Source organism: Phoca vitulina, unplaced genomic scaffold (genome assembly GCF_004348235.1).
Source record: "Phoca vitulina isolate PV1807 unplaced genomic scaffold, GSC_HSeal_1.0 scaffold10, whole genome shotgun sequence".
NCBI classification, from domain to species: Eukaryota; Metazoa; Chordata; class Mammalia; order Carnivora; family Phocidae; genus Phoca; species Phoca vitulina.
Window position 1 is genome coordinate 8,774,693 of NW_022589713.1, and position 21,599 is coordinate 8,796,291.

General features: G+C 43.2%; 1 protein-coding gene across 1 annotated transcript in view; it reads left to right on the top strand.

Moving 5' to 3' along the window:
* The first annotated feature begins 915 nt into the window (after positions 1-915).
* WWTR1 (WW domain containing transcription regulator 1) overlaps positions 916-21,599 on the top strand; it is a 131,090-nt gene continuing 110,406 nt past the window's right edge. The window contains exons 1-2 of the mRNA XM_032408469.1: positions 916-1,236; positions 1,665-2,098. Coding sequence (XP_032264360.1) covers positions 1,668-2,098 — 431 coding nt within the window. The 5' untranslated portion in view covers positions 916-1,236; positions 1,665-1,667. The remainder of the gene's footprint in view (positions 1,237-1,664; positions 2,099-21,599) is intronic.

Consider the following 21,599-nt stretch of genomic DNA (forward strand, 5'->3'; position numbering starts at 1 on the left):
CCTCTCCTAGATCCAGCCGGTGGGAGGGTGGGTGGTTTTTTCCGGGTCACTGGCGCACCCTCTCCTCTCCCAGCCACCTGCTCTGGTTCCATGCCGGCTCCAGGCTCTCTGGAGGGCGTCAGGGACATTCCAATCCTCCCACAACCCGCGCGGATGTCGCGGGGGAGGGGGGCGCGATTGCTCTCCCTTTCCAGTACCCAGCTTTGACCAGGTTTCTTCTCAAGTTCTAGTGACCCGAGTCACGCAAGGAGACTAAAGATTGATGAATGGTGTCAAGGTTGTTTGTTTACAACGCACCCACTGGCGAAGCTGCAGCTCTAGTGACAGAGGCACTTTCTGGGCACCGTCTGCGCTCTAGCAGACAACTGCAAGCCAAACAGCCAAGATGCCTCCTCGCCAGACCAAATATGGTCACAAGCGCTAAGCAGCCTCCCGTGGAAAGGCTGGCCTGTCTCCCTGCGCCAGGGCGGACCCGAGCCCGCCCTCAGGCGGAACCTCGGATCGGCGCGGCGCTCTGGGCGCTCCGGGCCTCGGCACCAAGCACGAAGGGAGGGCGCGGCAGCCAGGACCGGCCCTTCCTCGGCCTGCGCCGCTCACTCGCGTGCCCTCCGCCGCCCCCAGCCTCAGTTTCGGTCCACAAGCCCTTGATTAAACAGGCGCAGGCCACTTTCCCTTTGATCCCGCCCTAAGTCCGCGGTAAACTCAAAGGAATGCAGGTCCAGGGCTCCGCGGGAAAGGCCCGCACGACCGGGAGGAGTGGATGGGGGGCACCCGTCTCCTCTTACCCAGCAAAGTACCTATCACGCCCAGGGCTCTCTAGAGCCGAGGTGGGGGAGGAGAAGGAGGAGGAGAAGGAAGGGGAGGGACGAGCGGCGGCAGGCAGGCTCAGGACTTGAAGGTTATGCATAATTCAACAGCTCAACTTTCGGGCCCGCCTCTTTTCTGGGAGTGGGAGTTCGCTCCAAACTTTGTTTATGGGACAGTCCGGGAGCCGCGGCGGCCGCGCTGTCTGCTTCTCCTCCGCCTCCTTCTCGCGGAGCACGAACGCCTGAGGCCAGTTCGGGGGATGTGAGAGCCGAAGCCCCTCGGCTGCCAGGCACCAAGTCGGGATTTGCCAGCCGGACCCCGGCTACAGCCCTGCGAGCTCGGGACGCACCGAGCGACTGAGGCCCGACGGCGAGTTCGGGCGGGACGGCGGCCGCCGCACGCCCAGACTCGGCTTCGCTGCGCGCCCAGGTAGAGCCCGCTGGAGCGCGCCCGCTCACCCCGTTCCACCCCAGGGCGCCTGGGCTCCTCGGGCTTCCGGAGTCGCGATGTCGTGGAGCTGGCTTGGGTTGAGACTTTGGGGGGGGGCTGCCTGCCCGGGAAAGTTGCGACCTGTCCTTCGCCACCAGCAGTTCAGCCACCTCCCGAGTGCAGTTCCCCCCCCCCCCCCCCGCCCTTCCTTGTCGTCCTCCTCCCGGCAACTTACTTGCTTCAAGAAAGTTGCATAATTCTCCAGGCCAGGAGGGACCCCTCCCCCATCCGGTTGGCCTTACCGCTGCGTGTCTGGGATCCTGAGGCGGACACCTATCTGTCGCCTCTTTTTCTTTTGTTTCTGTTCTGCCCCCGGACCCCTTCCTGCGACTTTAAATAAAAGGCTGATCTGACCTTTCTCTTTGCAGAAGATGAATCCGGCCTCAGTGCCCCCCCCGCTCCCGCCACCCGGGCAGCAAGTGATCCACGTCACGCAGGACCTAGACACGGACCTCGAAGCCCTCTTCAACTCGGTCATGAACCCCAAGCCCAGCTCGTGGCGGAAGAAGATCCTGCCCGAGTCGTTCTTCAAGGAGCCTGACTCTGGCTCGCACTCGCGCCAGTCGAGCACCGACTCGTCCGGCGGCCACCCCGGGCCCCGGCTGGCTAGCGGCGCCCAGCACGTCCGCTCGCACTCGTCGCCCGCGTCCCTGCAGCTGGGCACCGGCGCGGGTGCTGCAGGCAGTCCAGCGCAGCAGCATGCGCACCTCCGCCAGCAGTCTTACGATGTGACCGACGAGCTGCCGCTGCCCCCGGGCTGGGAGATGACCTTCACGGCCACTGGCCAGAGGTACTTCCTCAAGTAAGTCAGCCTGAAGTCAGGGGGCACAGTCACGGTGCCCAGGGTGCGCATGCTTGTTGGGGTGCGCGCGCGCGGTGTGGGTCCTTCCACGTTTGTTTCCGAAAGATCTGGGAAGATGGAAGTAGGGAGTGAGTGTCTGGGTGTTGGAATGGTAAAGGATCAGAAGAAGAGCATCTGGTGAGGTTCTTCCAGGGTCCTGGAATTTCCAAGAGATTGGGGACCTGGAAACTCGTAGAAGTAGGAGGAAAAAAAAAGTAGTTTTGGGGTGATTCTCATGAAACACATAGGTGACTTTGCCCTGAATCTGGAATAGTGACTTCTGGGCACAAACCCTTACGCCCTTACCTGTCCACTCCAACTTAGATGCCCCAGAGCCTGGTCCATTGGGATGTGACATGGAGATAAATTCTAGAACATTTTTGAGGCTTGGGAAGGAGGGGACTCTTGGTAGTGTAGGTGGTCTGCAGTCTCTCCATTCTTAGGAAAAGCAAGCTAGAAAAGTGAACACTGCCTGGTAGGCCTTTCTGCTCCCAGCTGAGTGATGTAATGACCACACAGCACAGTGATGTAATTAGCAACTCTGGTGAAGTAGTTGTGGGCTGGAAAATCAATTGTGTGGAAATTGGGTCAGGAGTTATATTATGTCGCAGTTAGTAACCTAAAATACCAACGGATCAGGAGCCTGTTTTGTTGTTACTCTTCCCTTTCACATTGTTAGGGCTTTTCTGATGTGATGATTTTTACATTAGACTGTAAGGGAAAATACATTCACAGACATAAAGACGATTGTTTCAGTTGTGGTACCCTAAGATAATTATGTTCCAGAGGAGAAACGCGCTGGAACTTGAAACATAACCAGTGAGGTCAAGGGGGGTCAGGCTATTGATGGCCTGGCTGGAGGTTGTGCCAGCAGCTGGTCCACTTGGTTCCGGATTGCCTGCACTGACTGGCCATTCATTGCCATGGAAAGAAACTTCTCTTCTTAGAACCTGCCTTAGACTTTATTTTAAAGCCGAAATTGCTTTGATGGAGAAGCCTTAGTTTAAAACTTACGCTAGGACGTTATGTGCTCTTTTAAAAGTATAATCAAGCCTTTCTTTGGCACTAGTATTTGATTGCTGTCAGTTGGATCTTCTAACAAATACACAGTAATGGATGAGGTTTGCTACAGTCAACTCTTTGACTCATACTGGTGACCAATTATTGCTTCCCCATCCCAATGCTGTTGACATCTTGTGCAAGGAGGAGTTCTTTATTTTGTTTCTGGGGTTGGTGTGATGCTGAGAAGCACTTGTCCTGAAACAGACTTGATGGTCATTCCACAACTGGCCTTCCCCCAGGCTTTGAGTGTTAGTGTGGACGTGTACTCGATGCTTTGACTTCCTAATGGCTGGTGGAATTCAAGTATGTGATGTAATAACATGACATTTTTCTAAATGTGATGATACTGTTCTGAAGGCTGACATTAGTTTCTATGGTACATAAAGCTCCAAAATGATCTTGTATTAAGGTTACTTAGGTAAGTGCGGTTTTGAATATTTATTGTGACTTTTCTAGAAATGGACTTAGTAATAAATGCAAATAGAAAAATGGTCCAATAATTTACAGTAATTTAGGGTTATCTTTTTTGGTCCCAAATGACTTAAACTGTGCTTATGAATATACACTTGCACAAGTATATGATATATGATCAGTATAACTGTGGTTATTAAAAATATGAAATAAGAGGCTTGCCTAATATTGGAGGAAAGCTAGGAAAAAAAGGACCCCCCCAAAAGCAAAAAAATTCCCTTCTATGCACAAGTGCATAATGATGGAATGATTGAAACTAGGGCAAAAATGGAAGTTAGCTTTGGGTTTAGAGAAAGTTGCTCAGATTCATTTGTCCATCCGCCCAACTACAACCACCCTGCAGCCCAAAGCAGAGTACATCTTCTTTCACTTTGGGTAGTCACTGAAGACCACAGCTGAAAAAATGGGTAGGTAGTAGTCTAGCCTGATTTGATGCGGCCCCTGGAAACTTTCTGGCCAAGTTTAAATTAAGTCATTGTGACTATTGTCTTTCAGGACAAGCAATCTGCCAGGAGTTGTCTGAGCTTTTCGGGGTGCTTTGTTTAAAGTTGGAGTAAGTTAAATGTTGTATGTCATACTTCGTTGCATAGCCACCAAAGGCAACGTATTTTGATGGATTAAATAGAACCTTGAAAAATAGTGGCAACTGACCCTGAATTGATTGTCATAAAATCTATTTTGCTCCATCATCTGTGAAATGGGGCTAACAGTGGCATCCATCCTATCATTGATTCTGTCAGTCAAGGCTTTTATAAATGAGAAATTAAAAGGATTTCAGATTGGACCAGGGTCAGGTTTGATTTTTTTGTTTTGTTTTTTTTTTTTGGCTAGAAAACCCAAGGCCAGGGAAGGGTGACCGTGTGACTTTGGGAAAGTCATGTGGTTATTTAATGGTAGACCCTGGACTGGACCTCTCCTCTGTTGACAACTACTTACAGAGCACTTTTCCATTTTCCTCACTCCTACCTTTATCCCCCCTGTCACTTCCCCAGCTGAACAATGAGTTTTATGGGAAACAAAGCCGGGCCATTAAGAAGCTTTAAAAAGCTTTTTGTGATTTTCTTAGGTAAGATTGTTCCTATGTATATGATGTAATGACTTTCTGCTACCTCTTAAAGGGGACCTTTTCTGAGCGGTCACACCTTTCATTGCAGTGTTTCTTTAGGGTAGCATACACAAATGGAGAGGGTTGATGTGAAAACACACGGCCCCTGAAAATTACTGCCCTGTTCCTGCTGCTCTTTAAAGCTCATAAATCAGACTGGGGGCATGTAGGTGTTGGGCTCTTAGCCACCTGGCACACTGACTTTGACCACTGATCACATTAAAAATTAAAAAAGAAATTCTGGGTATAAATGGGATACATATTTATTACACATAAACCAGAAAACAGAATTATAAAGAAGAAAACAGTTTGGCTTCAGTAGGACTTTATATTCTTACAGAAAAATTTTATATGAGTAACATTCTATAAGAAAAAATACTTTATTCCCATTCCTTTTTTTTTTTTTTTTGAAGATTTTATTTATTTATTTGACAGAGAGAGCAAGAGAGCACAAGCAGGCAGAGGGGCAGGGGGAGACGGAGAATCAGACTACCCGCTGAGTAGGGAGTCCGATGCAGGACTCGATCCCCCGACCCTGGGATCATGACCTGAGCTGAAGGCAGACGCTTAACCGACTGAACCACCCAGGAGCCTGTTATCCCCACTATTAAATATAATTTCAGTGATAACATTTGCTTGCCACTCCCAGTTTTTAGTAATAATTTTGGTGTTTTCCCTTTTCTGAAAAGTGTCATAGAAAATTATTTTTGTCAAAGTGATCTTTGCACTCAGTAACAAGTCCAATAGTACAGAAGGACTTTTGTTGAAAAACAATGGTTTCCTTCACCTCCTCAAGGCTCACAGAGGGAGCCTTTTAGGTTTTATTTTAACTGTTTCTGTATTTAATTCTTAGATTGTTACTTCCTTAACCCTACCTAGTATGCTTTTACCACACTTTTTTCGATTTATCGACTTTTTAACTTCTGATTGAAAATGAGAATGTAGCTCCTTAAACTTTTTTTCTCCCCCAAATTTAATATTTATATTATTTTTAGTTTGTCTGTTAGATCACCTTTGTTATTCTTTGTCAACTTATTTCTTGATTCCCCCTTTTGCAAGTCAAGGAGGTTTGGGGGCTACCTGTTCTACAATTCATTCTGTCCATGACACCTTAACGGTCCAGGCCCTGAACCCGTAACCAATAAAAGTTTTGTGCTTTGCTCTTAACTTGACCTTCTTATTCATAAATTATTATTAAAGTTGAAAATCTAGAGACAACATTTACATTATTACATTTCTATAAATATAATTCGTTGCCTTTTATATTAAGGTTAAAGTTTAGACTTGCTACATTCAGTCTCGTGTCAGGACTCCTGGGCAATCAAAGGAGGATATATCCAGCACCAAAGTTGAATGGATTCTTTCTTTCCATCAAACTCCTGTTCGTTTTAAAGATTTTATTTTTTATTTTAGCGATAGCGAGTGTGCAAGTGGGGGGGGGGGTGGAGCAGAGGGAGAGAGAATCTCAAGCACTGAGCACAGGGTTGGATGTGGCTCCATCCCACGACCCTGAGATCGTGACCTGAGCTGACTGAACCACCCAGGCACCCCTCAAACTCTTAACCAGTTGTTTAAATTTGTGGCATCATGGTGTGGGGGCAGGAGTACAGGTTTTAGCATCACATAATTCTAATCCCATCCCTGCCACTCACCTGATACGTGTGTGGCAGGGATGGGACCTTCATAATTGGACCTTGACTTTCTGAAACATTTTTTCAAGTATTTCTAATTGCCTTCTTATTTGTTTATATATTATTTGCCTCTCAGAATTTTTTAGGCTCCAAATTCCATCAGTTCTATCAAGTCTTGTTTCCCTAAGCTTTTATGCCCAGATTCCTTTATCTTTCTATGCCATTCTGGATTCTGATTGTTCTCTAGGCCTCCAACAGAGCTGTCATCCTGGCACTTCTCTTTACTTCTCTCCATGGCCGGAAGTAGCATCATTTCCATTTCCTTTTCTCATGTCTTCCTCTTTTGATTTATGCCCTCATTTTGCTGGAGTACATGCTTGGGTAACTTTTTTTTTTAAGATTTATTTATTTATTTGAGAGAGAGAGAGAGGGATGGAGAGGGAGGGAGAGAGAGAGAACAAGGGGGGAGGTGGAGGCAGGAGGAGAGGGAGAAGCAGACTCCCTGCTGTGCAGGGAGCCCAATGCGGGGCTCAGTCTCAGGACCCCAGTGCGGGGCTCAGTCTCAGGACCCCGGGATCATGACCTGAGCCTAAGGCAGACACTTAACCGACTGAGCCACCCAGGCGCCCATGCTTGAGTAACTTAAGAAGTGTTTATGGGAGGTAAAATGTTCAAATACTTTTTAATTTGAAAATATTTATTTTCTTAAAAAAGAACTGACTTTTTTTTTTTTAATTTACCTTTGGGTGGCAATATAATGTAGTTGTTTTCATGAAGGGCCTTTTGTCCTTAAATATTGTCAGCTGCCTTGGTTTCCTTGTCTGTAAAACACCTGTTAGTAAGAGTAATACCTATTTCATGATATTTGAAAGACTAGATGAGATAACATATTTGAAGTGTCTGGCACATAGCAGAATTTCAGTACAAGTTCATTCTTGCCTCCAGTTGCCTCTTTGTCCACACACATACCCTTTCTACCTGGCCAAAATCAGATGCAGAAACCTTGACAATAGAATGAAAGTTGGTTGTGACTCTTGGTTATAGTTATGGCTCTGAATGACAACATGAATCTGGAATTGTAAGTCAGCTTTTTAAATTTAAAATAAAGACTGAGTCAGTTTTCCTGTTAAAAAACTTAAATAGGAATGCCCACTGTGGGTGCCCCGTGACTTAAGCTTCTTGGGCAGAGGATACGGCATCTCTTCTGAAGAGGGTCTACTTTTCGGTGTTTTGGAATCTGGCTCATAGCTACTAGTTGGGCCCATTTTGTGTGTAAGGGGGGAGGGATCAAGAAGTGGAGAGAGAAGAGGAGGGGAGTAAGTGACATCTGTTGATGACCTGCCCTGTGCCAGACGAGGCAGAGAGCTGAGTCAGTGCTTTCCAGAGAGTCAACCCCAGTATCACCTGTGGAGTACACTCCCGACACGTGTGTGTGAAACTTTTTTTTTTTAATAACCCTAAGTACTTTCACATATATTCTTTTTTTTTTTTTAACCCTCACAGTGACCCTGTGAATAGGTACATATTATTATCTCATTTTGTTCTTGAGGAAACTGAGGCTCAGTGAAGTTGAGTAAGTGGCCCAGGGTCATGTATCAGGTGAGTGGCAGGGATGTGATTAGAATTATGTGATTCTAAAACCTGTACTCCTGCCCCTGCACCATGATGCCTCATGCCAATTACGTGCCCATAATTAGGCCCTGTAATTAGGTCTCCTTGGTGACCAGATAACTCTGGAGTGGTGGATGGAGCATTGGAGTTTGCTTCTGAGCTCCGTCTGGGTGGTCAAATTTGGAGCTCTGGGTGCTGGAGAGAGAGAGGTGATGAGAAAAACAAACCAGAAGTGGATAGTATATCCACAGTGCCTATTTATATTTTATTCATGTCAAGGTTTCCACCTTTAATAAATGTGTATCATTTTATAGGGAACACAGATGTGACAGGGAAGGCAGATGACCTAATGGATGTCAGGATCAGGTACACTGACGAGGGCTTGTTAAGAGGGTTAATTAAATAATGTTAGTAAAGTAGTTGCAGGGGAAGAAAAGAGCCAGGTTGCTTCTCATTGCCTTTATCATTGCAGAGATTGATGAGAAATAAATTGCTGTAGAGGTTTGAGGCAGTATTGAGTCCTGGTTTTTGTTTGTTGACCAGTTAGGACTTGTAGGAATTACAGCCTTATATATCATTCTCTCCTTTCTCTTCCTTCTTTTCCTTCCTTCTTTATTTATGTATCTAATCACAGGAGAGGGTGATGGAAGTAAAAGAATCAACCAATCCTAGGGGCGCCTGGGTAGCTCAGTTGTTTAAGCGTCTGCCTTCAGCTCAGGTCATGATTCCAGGGTCCTGGGATGGAGTATCACATTGGGCTCTGCGCAGCGGGGAGTCTGCTTCTCCCTCTGCCGTTCCCTCTGCTCATGCTCTCTGTCTTTCTCTCAAATGAATAAATAAAATCTTAAAAAAAAAAAAAAATCAACCTGTCCAGGGGATGGTTTTCTTTTAGAAAGGTGGTTTGAAAGACAGGACTGAAGTAATTAGCTTATTAATGAAGGGCAGATTCTGAGAGGGTGGCCCTTTCACTGGTCTGAGGGTGACTGTGCATGTTTTAGTGCATTGAAATATCAGGAGAGCAGGGTTTTCCAAACTGTATTCTTTGGAACCCCAGTCCATTCAGATGCTTTGTGAACATGGGGGTTTCTGGACCAGGAAGTTTGGGATATGTTGCATGCTCTATCCCTCTCTTGGAATTTCACAATATACATTAAGGACTCCAAAGTCACTTATCAGAAAAACTGGTTTATTTTTGTTTAAGCCAGTATTTCACAAACACATGTGATTTGAACATTTTTATTCCACTATCGTCTGTTGCCATCCACTCAGGAATGTTTTACAGACCGTACTTTGGGAAACCTTTTCTGTGCCTTTTTATAGTTGAGATTTTTTTTTTAAAAAGATTTTACTTACTTACTTGACAGAGAGAGACACAGCGAGAGCAGGAACACAAGCAGGGGGAGTGGGAGAGGGAGAAGCAGGCTTCCCGCCGAGCAGGGAGCCCGATGCGGGGCTCGATCCCAGGACCCTGGGATCATGACCTGAGCGAAGGCAGACACTGAACGACTGAACCACCCAGGCGCCTATAGTTGAGATTTTTATATCTGAATCAAGTTAAAGTTTTTTTTTTTTCAGTGTGCTTTGTGGATACGTAGTATATTTTCATTTATATCTCTTGATTTAATAGTTAATTATTAATGCTTGGAAATAAAAAGTCCTAAATATCAAACAAGTGGGATATAACAGAAGAAAACCAACAATTACAATACCTAGTGATAATAGCATAATCCTGATTTTACTTTTAAAGGTGTGTGTGTGTATGTGCTAGAAGGATAGATACCGAAATGTTTTCGATGGTTATTTCTGGAATTCTGGATGATTTTTCTTGTTTACTTTCTGCCTTTCTGTATTTCCAGATGTCCTTCAATAAACATACGTTTCTTTTCTTTTCTTCTTCTTTTTTTTTTTAGATTTTATTTATTTGACACAGAGAGCGAGAGAGCACAAGCAGGGGGACCAGTAGGGGGAGAGGGAGAAGCAGGCTTCCCGCCGAGCAGGGAGCCCCACGCGGGGCTCGATCCCAGGACCCTGGGATCGCGACCTGAGCTGAAGGCAGCCACTCAACCATATGAGCCACCCAGGCGCCCCATATATTTCTTTTTAAATTGGAGGGTGGGAGAGTTATAAAAACTTCAGGAAAAAGAAAGCAAAGAAGCATGTAAAGATGAAGTCGTAGCGGCGCCTGGCTGGCTCAGTCGATGGAGCTTGCGACTCTTGATCTCAGGGTTGTGAGTCCGAGCCCCACATGGGGTGTAGAGATTACTTAAAATAAAATCTTAAAAACAAACAAAAAAAAGGTGGAGTCGTAGATTTGGGTAGGTGTGGTAGGGTGTGGGGAAATCTCTCAGCCATAGCTCAGTAACTGAAGCCTGGAGCTTATCTTACTAAATGGATGCTCTTTGGGAACTGCTTGTGTTTTTCTTGTTTGGGGTTATTTTTTTTTAGGAATGAACTGACACAGTAATTGCTAAACTCTTAACCCAGAATTCTCCATTAAAGTCACCTCAGGATAAGAGGTAGGATTATGGCAGATCCTTAGGTCACATGAGTTTCCTTCAGCGTATTCTTTATTTGCATGCCCTCCTTCCTGGACTTCTAATGTTCCATCCAGGCACAGCAGATGATAAATAAGAAAGGGAGACATGGCTGGCACAGTAAGCACTGCTGACAGTTTATTTATTACTGTTACTGGTCCCAGTTGAGATGGCGGTGGCAGGGATGTGTGTGCGATCTCCCGAGACCTTTCCTTTATGCCACCAGAAGGATCGTTAGCTGTTTCAGCATCGACAATGAAAAATCACCAGCCTCTCTTGTGTGCTAGCCCTGTGCAGTATGCTGTGAGGGGAGAAATGTGTGGCAGGTTTCCCCAACCTCAGGCAGCTGATGGTGTAGCTGGGGAGACAAGGAGAACACAGACGAAATCAGGCTAAATAGCGGCCTCTGGGCCCTCTGTGGCCGTAGAGCCTAGAGCAGCTGCTCGCTCTGTGTTGGAAGCTCTTGGGAGGGGTGTCATAATAAGGCAATCGTTTCTGTTATGGTTACAGGTCTGAAACTTGCAGCCGTGCTGAACGTCTTTTAGTTCTCTCGTTGGCTGTCTTCCCGCTGGCCCCAGGAACTTGGCACAATCTGTTACCTGTGCCTGGAACATTATCTTCCTGCTTCTTGCCTGGTTAACTCCTATGCTGCTTTCAGGCATCAGCTTCGATGCCACCCCTGCAGGAGGTTTTCCCTGACTCACAGGCCCCCCACACTAGTGCCATATTTCTATTTAGTTATTTGTCTTTTTCACTATATCATCACCTCCATGAGGGCAAGATTGATATTTGTCTTGCTCATCATTGTATAAGTTGAGCACAGTGCCTGGCAAATAGGTGCGTGCTTGATAAGGAAGGACTCCTCTAATACTTTCTGGTGGCCATCTGCATTGCAGGCTCGTGCACTAGAATTCCTCATGGGACTCTGCCATGCTTGGGAATATAATTGCATCATGTCTGTGCCCCTTGGACTACAAGTTTAGAATCCTAGCTCCGCATACTGTGATGTGGTGGAGAAGGTGGACAGCGGGGGAGTGGTTCTTCAGAGAAGTCTCTGTAAAGGTGGTTGGACATACATGGAGCCTTGAAAAATGGGAGGAATGCGGTGAGCAAAGAGGCCTTCTAGGAAAGAGGGGTAGGAAGAGAAGTTCAGGGGCAGAAGTGCTCAGGGTGTGTTTTTGAGGCCCAGAAACATTTGGCCTGACTTGGGTTGAAAGTAAGTGATGTTTGGTGGATGACCTGTGCATCCCATTGAGGCTCTGGAACCTCAGCTAGGATGGGCATTACTGACCTTTTTGCTAGTCAGTGTCAATTTTCTCATCCCCTAATTTTGAGATACACCAGTCCTGGCTTTATCCAAATGTAGCACAAGACCCCACCATTGCCTCCTCTGTTGAGATATTCCTAGTTCTTTAAGGAACTAAGGATTTTATACTGATTTAAGAATCTGAAATAATAGAACCTTTCGTAACAATTCATTCGCCCATCTGTCCCTCCATAGATCTATCCATCTGTCATATATTCAATTTAGCATATGCTGTTCCACAGTAGTGGGTGGTCTTTGCTTTCCAAGTTAGTAGGATATGAGGCTACGCTTGAGTCGGGCCCACCCCCACTGAATCTGCCATTTCTGCTTATAAACGAATAGCTTGCGGGTCTGGCTGATTCCAGAATACTTTCTTGTGGTTCTGGATAGTTTCTCAGTTTTCTCTGAGACTGATCAACTGGGCAGAGGCAAAATGGAGATTCCAGAAGCAGTTATTCCACCGAAGCCCACCTAGGTCCTGTTCCCTGAGGGGGCCTGGCTGAGCAGCTCAGGACCTCCCTCTCAAGCACATCCTTCCTGAACTGTTAGGGAAGCCTATCGAGAGCCTTTGCACACGAAGTCACAATGCTCAGTCACGTGTTAATGTTTTCAGATAACTTCTTTAAATTAAAAAAAAAAAGTTTTTGACTAGGTAGTAAATACACATAAATGATAAAAAATATTCAAATAGTACCAAAGCGCATACTGTGAGAAGTTTCACCTTACCCTAATCCTCTGGTCCCCTCCCTAGAGCACCAGTTTCTTTTGTCTTTCCAAAGAAACTCTATGTGAGTGTAAGCATGTGTATGCATATATCCACTTAGACTGTTTTCAGTACAATGCAAATGGTAGTGTACTATACATACTCAGCTGCAACTTTTTTCACTTAGTATTTCTTGGTGGTTATTTTTCCGTACGTATGTATCTGTTTTCTTTCTTTAATGACTATAGTATCCTATCGTATGGATGTAGCATAATTTTTTTTAACTGATCCCTTATTGATGGGACATTTAAGATTGTTTCTGATTTTCTCTTTTTAAAAGATTTTATTTATTTACTTGACAGAGACACAGCGAGAGAGGGAACACAAGCCGGGGGAGTGGGAGAGGGAGAAGCCGGCTTCCCGCGGAGCAGGGACCCCGATGCGGGACTCGATCCTAGGACCCTGGGACCATGACCTGAGCAAAGGCAGACACTTAACGACTGAGCCACCCAGGCACCCCGATTTTCTCTTTTTAATTATAAAAATAATATATGCCCAAACACTACTGGAGGAATGAAATTGGAATGAAGATGGAAAAATAAGTTCTTCTGATCTTCCCTGGATCCCTGGTTATAGAGAACGATTGTTAACACTTTATCCAGAGATACTCTACACAAAGAGCAGCAGTATGGCCCCTATCTAATTAATTACCTATTTAGCTTGCTTGTTATCTAATTTATCTATCATCTACTATCCTAACTATTAATCATTATACCCACCCTTCTTATACAAGGGCGGTGCATGGTCTGGCAAATGCACGCTGGCCAGTTAGATGGATGCCCTACCGATTAGAATGAATGGTATCCCAGCGTGAAGTGGCTGATCAAGTATCTCAGTGCGACTCAAAGTGGGGTCTCTGAACTGACACTAGTGTACAGATGTATGTAACTCACCCGTTACAGACTAGATACAGAAGTCAAGAATGTTTAGAGACTTGTATACAAAATGATACTGCTTCGACATCTAAGCACGTGATCAGTGGGATTGTCTGATGGAACACGGTAATTTGGGTGTGCCAAATTCGTGTGATGAGTCATGTGTGGCCCAAGCTATGTACAAGGCATCTACAATAGGACCACATACTGATCTTGACAGATTTTGAAAATAGAAAAACACTGATCCCTTTCCACAGATAGTTTGAGAGACGCTGATATGTTTCTCTTAACTCTTTTTTTTCTGTTTTTTCTCTTCTTTTCTCTTTTCTTCTTTCTTCTCATCCACCATCCATTTACCTAAGTATCATTTTATTTTTCCATCCATCCTTACAACTGCCTTTTGTATCAACCAACCAGTTTATTATACCTCTCATTAACTTCACAAAAATAATTAATCTAAGATGTTGGATATTGAGTCCTAATATGAAAACAAATTCTGTGGCACAAAGAATGATTATCATCTATTTTCTAGTACATAATATATTTTATGTCTTTTTGGCCACTGTGCTCATTGTTTTAAAAATATGCTTTGGCACACTTCAATTCTGAACACTGTGGGTAATCCCAAATCCTGTTCTTTCTTGTGACTAATCTACCTGCAAGCACTGTCAGCTACAGACTCAGTGCAAAACATGGTGAATGGAGAAAAATACACATGCTGGATAATTTAGTAAAAATACATATTCCTTTGGGGTGGCTTTTCTGCAAATACTGTTGATACTGAATATTTGTCTTTCTCTCAGTTTGCTCATGAAAAACAGTTCGTGGCCTAGGGTTCAGAGGTTGAGGATGCCATTGATAACCCATCAGAAAGTAGAAAATGCAAACAAATGATAAATGTAATTAAAATGAACAGACATAACCTTTTTTTTTTTTTTTTTTTTTTTAAAGATTTTTACTTATTTATTTGACAGAGAGAGACACAGGGAGAGAGGGAACACAAGCAGGGGGAGTGGCAGAGGGAGAGAAGCAGGCTCCCCACTGAGCAGGGAGCCCCATGCAGGGCTGGATCCCAGGACCCTGGGATCATGACCTGAGCAGAAGGCAGACGCTTAACGACTGAGCCACCCAGGCTCAGACATAACTCTTATTGACTTGATTTTACTTTTAGGTTTATTTTTAAAAACTGGCTTTAAAAAAAATTTTTTTATCTATTTGAGAGAGAGAGTAGGAACAGGGGGAGGAGCAGAGGGACAAGCAGACTTCCCGCTGACATGGGGCTCCAGCCCAGGACCCTGAGATTATGACCTGAGCCGAAACCAAGAGTTGGATGCTCACCTGACTGAGCCACCCAGGCACCCTTAAAAGCTGTTTTTTTTTTTTAAATAAAAAATGAAGCAGAACTGAAGGATATAAAATGAAAAGTAAAAGTACTCCACCCACTAGTTTTACTCCTCGATGTAACCACTATTCACAATTGCTTGTATATTTTCCAGGCATTTTATTATGCATTACATGACTTCATTTATAATGGCATCAGTTGGTTGTTTTGGTATTGTGGGAAGCACAGCGTAGGTGGTCTTTGTTCCTTGCTGACCCTCACATAACCTCAGGACTGAGTATAGCTATGGATTAAATTATGGAGAACTAGATGTGATGCCTGATGGAGAGGTCTCAGGATGAAAAGCTTTGTTGGTGTAACTGTGGTTCAGAGCCTGGGATTTAGCTTTGTGGTTCAGGAGGTTGATGTCTTTGGTGCTCCAAAACTGATCAGGTTTTCAAAGACTTTCTGCTGCGGGCCATACTGGGATGAAATGGGGGTAGACATTCTAGCTACAGTTTCAGAATTCAGAAGCAGTGACTTGAATAATCTCCCACTCTGGAATGAAGGAACTCATAAGAGTGATTTAATGGCTGGGAAATTGCTTGGGTGGTTTTAGCAAAGGGAAGAAGTGAAACCATTTAAGGGATATTAAGGAAGTAATTTGACAGGCTTTGGCAATGGATTAAATATGGGGAGTGAGGAAAAGAGGTGAGAAGGAAGATTTGCAAGTTGCTGGCTGTCCCTGGCACGAACAGAGGTGCCTGTAATTGTGACAAGTGGGAAGTAAGTTTAGAATAGGTGGAGAAAATTTTTAACATGTTGAGTTTGAGGTGAATTTAAGATATCCAAGGGAGATATATGTATATTTGCAGACCTTTCTCTCTAATTAGAATTACAGATATATTATTTGTAATATTTGTAATTATTTGTAATTTGTAATTATTACATATAATTATTCTAATCCAGGTGTGGATGAGATCCCGGAGAGAGAGGTTACAGATCGAGTGAGAAAAGTCCAGACTCTGTAAAGGATAGACAGCCAGAGAGGTTGGAGGAAAGGCAGAAAATAGTACAAGAAATCCAGGGAGGAAATTGTCTGTAAGAAAGAGGAACGGTTAAATTCTGTGTCATGTTTCTTAGAGCTCTAGGAAGATGAGAACTGACAGATTTTCAGTGAATGGATTTTTCCACTGAGGCCGCTTTCTTTCCCCAGGGTAGAGCAAAAGCTGGGGCCTGGGGTACTAATTCTACAATCTAGTTTTTGAAGAGGGAGAAAATGAAGAAAAGAAGCATGCAGTTAGATGAGGGGCATCCCCCAAATTCCCATATACTCTACCACATCCCTGCTAAGGAGCATGGTTCTCTCACTGTGCAGATCCAGTGCCATATGGAAAGACCACACATTTGCTTATTCAAACATCCTGTTAAAACAAGGTTTGAAATCAGTGTTTTATAACTGACTGAGATAAGTTAAAAGACTTGGGTAAAAATATTACTCTAATTGATATGATAATCCCTTGCCATGAGGAAAATTACAGTCTCCAGTCCTGACTGTGGTAAAACCTTTGCCATGGTTTGTAGCACACAGGACTGTTATTGCTGGGACGTGTCATACTTAATGGTGGCCATAAAAATAGCAGATTATGGTTGGTGAGTATCAGTTAAAAATTTGTGGTTCAGAATATTATGGAACTGTTGTTACAGATAAACGTTTATCTCTCCTATCTTTTGTTTCTCCATTTTCCGGAACTGATTCTGGTACCTGGCAAAGGGGATTCCGAAATTAATGCAGGTAAATGCGAGGCCAGTTTACCCTTTCACAATGTAAGGTAAATAAAACATGTTTGATTGTATCAAACTGGTTTGAGTTGGAGTTTGGGTTTGGATACATTTTGTAGTCAAAAGACCATTCTGGGGGCACCTGGGTGGCTCAGTCAGTTGGATGGCTGCCTTTGGCTCAGGTCATGATCCCGGGGTCCTGGGATTGACCCCCCACATCGGGCTCCTGGCTCGGCGGAGAGCCTGCTTCTCCCTCTCCCTCTGCCGCTCCCCCTGCTTGTGTTCTCTCTTTCTCTGACAAAAAAAAAAAAAAAAAAAAAAAGGCCATTCTGCTGCCTTCTGCTAATTTGGGAGTACCTGGTAGCCTTATTACTGGTTTGGGATTTGTATAAACATGTAAAGTTAGTAGCTGGGATTAAGAATCATAAAAGAAGCAACGAACTTTGGTGCTGTTTATAAAAGTACTTAATGTTTTCTGAAGACACATTTTCTAGTGCAACTGTTTCCACTTTCATGGGTCTTTGTTTTACGTACTGTGTGAAATACTAGCCTATGCATATAGAACTTTTGGCAAATACGAATTCCTCTTAAGTAATTATACCATCCAACATGTATTTGTCTTTTTGTGTATTTTAACATAAAATCCAACCATAAATATATGTTGTAGGAAAACTTGAAGGAAGGAAAGGCAGGAAGAGAGAAAGGATGAGCTACTTAAAGGTAAAGCTCTACCCGAGTGTATTTTACAAATATAATTGCTTCTTTACTTAGGCTTTTAAAGTTTAGTTATCTGTGGTCTAAAAAAATTAAATTCGAATTTATTGATGTTGCATTTCTGTGTTAGGATAGCAAGGGCTATGCTTTGGGCTTTGGAAAGCGGAGTTCTCAGCAAAGGTCCAAGGGCTGTAAACCCATACAGTAGACAGTGGATCCATTGTTCTCTGTATTTGTCTGTTGCTTACATTTTAATAACTATTGAGCAGTCAGTGATTATTAACAGATATTTAACAGTAGGAGCAGATTAGATCGTAGGGTCAATAATTATGGACAACTTGGAGTGTCAACATGAAAGAAATGATTTTAAAGGTTAGATCCAGAATTGTTGAAACTTTTGCCTGAAACTTCGTCAGGTGAGCAGTGCAGAGGATGGACCAGCACAGCCTTTTTAAATTATTAGCCATGGTGAAGTGAGTCAGGTTTTGCCACAGTGCTTTTCATTTAACCTAATAGTTGGCCAGCCCTAGTTAATTAGTTGAAAACCATTACAGGACGCAGATTTCCCAGTTGCACATGCATTGGAATGTCCAGCTCATCCCGTGTGTGGATCAGAGGGCCCATGGTGTGGCTAATTAAAGTCATTGTCTATACTCCCCTTAAAGCAAAGCATTAGAAACAAAGTTGAAGAGTTCTCTGAAGGTCCTTCTGAGCCCTGGTCAACATCCTGGTTGACTGGTATGTATCTCTTTGGAGTCTAGTTTCCAGAGCTGTTGAAAAAGAGTATTATACATTTCCAAGTGAGCATGGAGGTGTAAACTGATGCCACAGGGTTGCTTCAGCTGAAGTGAAAGATCGTACTTACTGACACTTATTACAAATGGGTTTTTAAAACAATGTCTGTTTTGTACAGTGAGAGTAAAGTCTGCCAAGTGTAGAACAAAAAAGTTATATTGTGGAATAAGATAAAAGGACACTGCATAATAAATAATGTCTCATACCATTAAAATATAAGGTTTCCTTCCCAAAATGTAAGTATGAGCTTCTAAATGGATGTTTTAAAAGTCTGATTTTTCTTTGATTTGCCTAGTGACTTGATACATAAAGAGATTATGGGTTTGAATGTGTACAGATCTAGACTACTACAATAAATAATACACATGTATAGCATGCAAAAGAGAAATAAAACTCAAATGGCATTGTGTTTTAGTGATACCATAGAAATTGGTTTTTTATTACAATAGGTTGAAAGTAGCACATTGGAAGTAAGCAAAACGTTTTCATCTGTCAGTTTCTAAGACTAGAATAACATATCTGATCCAAAGTGTATTGGTTCTAACCTTTATTCATAGACAGAATCATTGGTTTATGAAAATCAATGAGGAAACATAAGCAGAGGGGTAAGCTGTAGAAACACTGAATAAATCCTTTAAGATGTGAGTGTGTGGATCTGATAAGTAGTTCAGATTGTTTGCTCTTGCCCTGAATGGATTTTGAACATGAGGAGAGATTGCATGGAATTAAAAATTGGTGTTTTTTTTGTTTTTTTGTTTTTTTTTTGAAACTCCTGATCCTTCTAGAGAGGCATTTTTCTGAATATAAGGAGGACCAAAAATATTGCTTAAAGGGATTTTGTAAGAAAAATAGGCACAGTTCTTGAACAAAGTGGGCTACCCAAATAAGGGAGATCTAAGGAGTCATGTTAGTGCCTCTGTACAGGTGTAAATTTCAAAGGTGAACTTTTGGGGAGGCGGTTTGTTTAGCGGAGGGAAAGCTAATGGGATAGGTTGAACAAGTGTCCAGAAAGATAAGGGTTTATAAGACACATTGAGATGTTTGTAGATGTTCTTTCCTATAGAACATGGCCAGAAATACTGCCTGAGTAGTTTATAGGAGGATAGAAGAGGTAATTTTAGTCTACTCAGAATAAAAATGAAGAATGATTTGTTCATTTTAAAGATGTTTTGAAGAGGGGCCCTTGGAGACCACCAATAGATCTTTTTTGGATGGGCTGACTTGAAAGCAGAGAGAATGTAACCTGGTGTCTTTAAGTGGCATGTGTGGTGACCCTAAGATAAACTATCTGATTTCATTTAGACTTGGCTGGACGTGCAGTGATACCCAGACCTCTGTTTGAGCTAGTGCCCCAGTGTTTCTGCTCTCAAGCCTGATGGTGGAGTGGCTGGCTTCGATTTGCTTCCTGCCCGAATTAAAAACCTGTTTGTTTCGCCCATCATCTGGCTGGGCCTTACCCATAATTCCTGCACTTTTGATTATGGGGGTTATTATAGGACAAGAGCTTCTTTGTAAAAGAGCATGTTTAATACTCTGGGGTCTAGCGTGACTAGCGGATATAAATTGTATGGAAGCAATTAAACTCGAAGGAAATGTCATGTGGGCTGAATTTAAACGTACAGGCTTGTGGCATTGATTTTTTTTTTTTTTTTTAACTTACACAGAAAAGGGTGGAGAGAGAAAAATAAAGGAAGAGAAAAGAGCAATGAGCCAAGAGAGTGAGGGAAACACACACAGAGACAAGAGAAACGACTCATTTTGAACATTTGGTTAAAAATCCAAAGTCCAGAGCCAGTATTATGCTAATGCCATTGCCCTTCATATGAACTCTTTTAAAATTACAAATGTCAAGGAATTATATACTGCCCTCTACTTGGGACTTGTATCCCTTTCCAGGCAGTCACCTTCATGTCAAGGCATACGTGGATGTAACTGAGCAGTGATTTTTTTGGAATATGTTAATAAACAGGCCTGAAGGCAGCCCATTATGATCATGAAGGTGCTTCTCTCTCTAGTTTTCTATTTTATGCTCAGGGCCTTTGCATAGTTCATACAGACCGGCTTGTCTTTGGACTTGCTGATGACGAGTAGCGTGTCATTTCTCTCACTGGCCTAGAATGTCTTCTAACATTCAGCCAACCCCATCTCCTCTCTAACACCTTATTGGACCAACCAGCTAGAAAAGATCACCTGCTACTCCAGATCCCCAGACTAATTTGATCTGTCTGAATAATTTGGCCCTTGATCTTTTCTCTTGTCCCATTAAAATGTCATGTAAGGCTTGTCGTTGAATGAATGTGTTTATTTCATTTCCCTAACGAGTCAGCTCTTAGAATATGGACCTGGTGTTGTATTGTCCTTCATGCCTAGCACATATTGGTACTAGGAAATATTTGTTGAGATCAGTACTGATGTTGAACATGCTGTTAAAATAATCAAAATGTTACCGGTTGGTCAAAGGCAGAAATGGATGCTTTTAGATTAGATGTAATAGTACAACAAGTTTGACATGAATTTGAGCGTTGGAAATAATAAGCAACCCTTGATGTTTTGCCCCAACAGAAAGTGCTTATGCTTTATTTTCATTCTTTAATCTGTGAACTTTTTTTTTTTAAAGACTTTATTTATTTATTTGAGAGAGAGCATGAGAGGGGAGATGGTCAGAGGGAGAAGCAGATTCCCTGCTGAGCAGGGAGCCCGATGCGGGACTCGATCCCGGGACTCCAGGATCATGACCTGAGCCGAAGGCAGTCGCTTAACCAACTGAGCCACCCAGGCGCCCCTAATCTGTGAACTCTTAAGGACAAAAAAGAAATCTCACCTTGCCTGTAACTCTCCAGTACCTGGGGCAATGCCTGGCACACAGATGAGTTCAGATAGTATTTGCTGAAAGAAATAGAAATGATTTTTTATTTCTTCATTATTTAAGTCATCTGGTACTTCTTTCCTATGCAATAAGCCAATTAATATTTATTGAGAACGTACTGTGTGGCAGATGCTGGTACTGTGCCCACCATAGTGGGTACACATACAGTATATTATACTTTGGAATATATTTTGTTTTCTGTATTTATCAGTCTTACTATAAATTCTAAGAAATCACTTCCTCAAACTGAACAATGATGATCCAAGAGAGCAAAAGTTGCTGAGAATAATTCAGTATATTTATCTATTCCTAGATTATTTCCACATTGCACTCAGTGCTGGATATATGCCCCTCCCCGCCCCCCTTAAATAATCGTAAGATTGTAACCTTTCCAAAGAGAGCTGGAGAGGTAGACTGTTTAGGTTTCAAAGAACTTTTCAGGATGCAAAGTAAATAGGGGAATTTGAGATATCAACAAAACTGTAATTAAGCAGATTAACTGTGTCAATAGTGAATACAAAGATGTCAGAGGAGCTAGTTGGTTGCAGTTATTTAAACACAGCCTCAAGTTCATTCCTAGTGGTATCACCATCATCCACAAACAAACTTGAAAGGAAGCTTAGCCA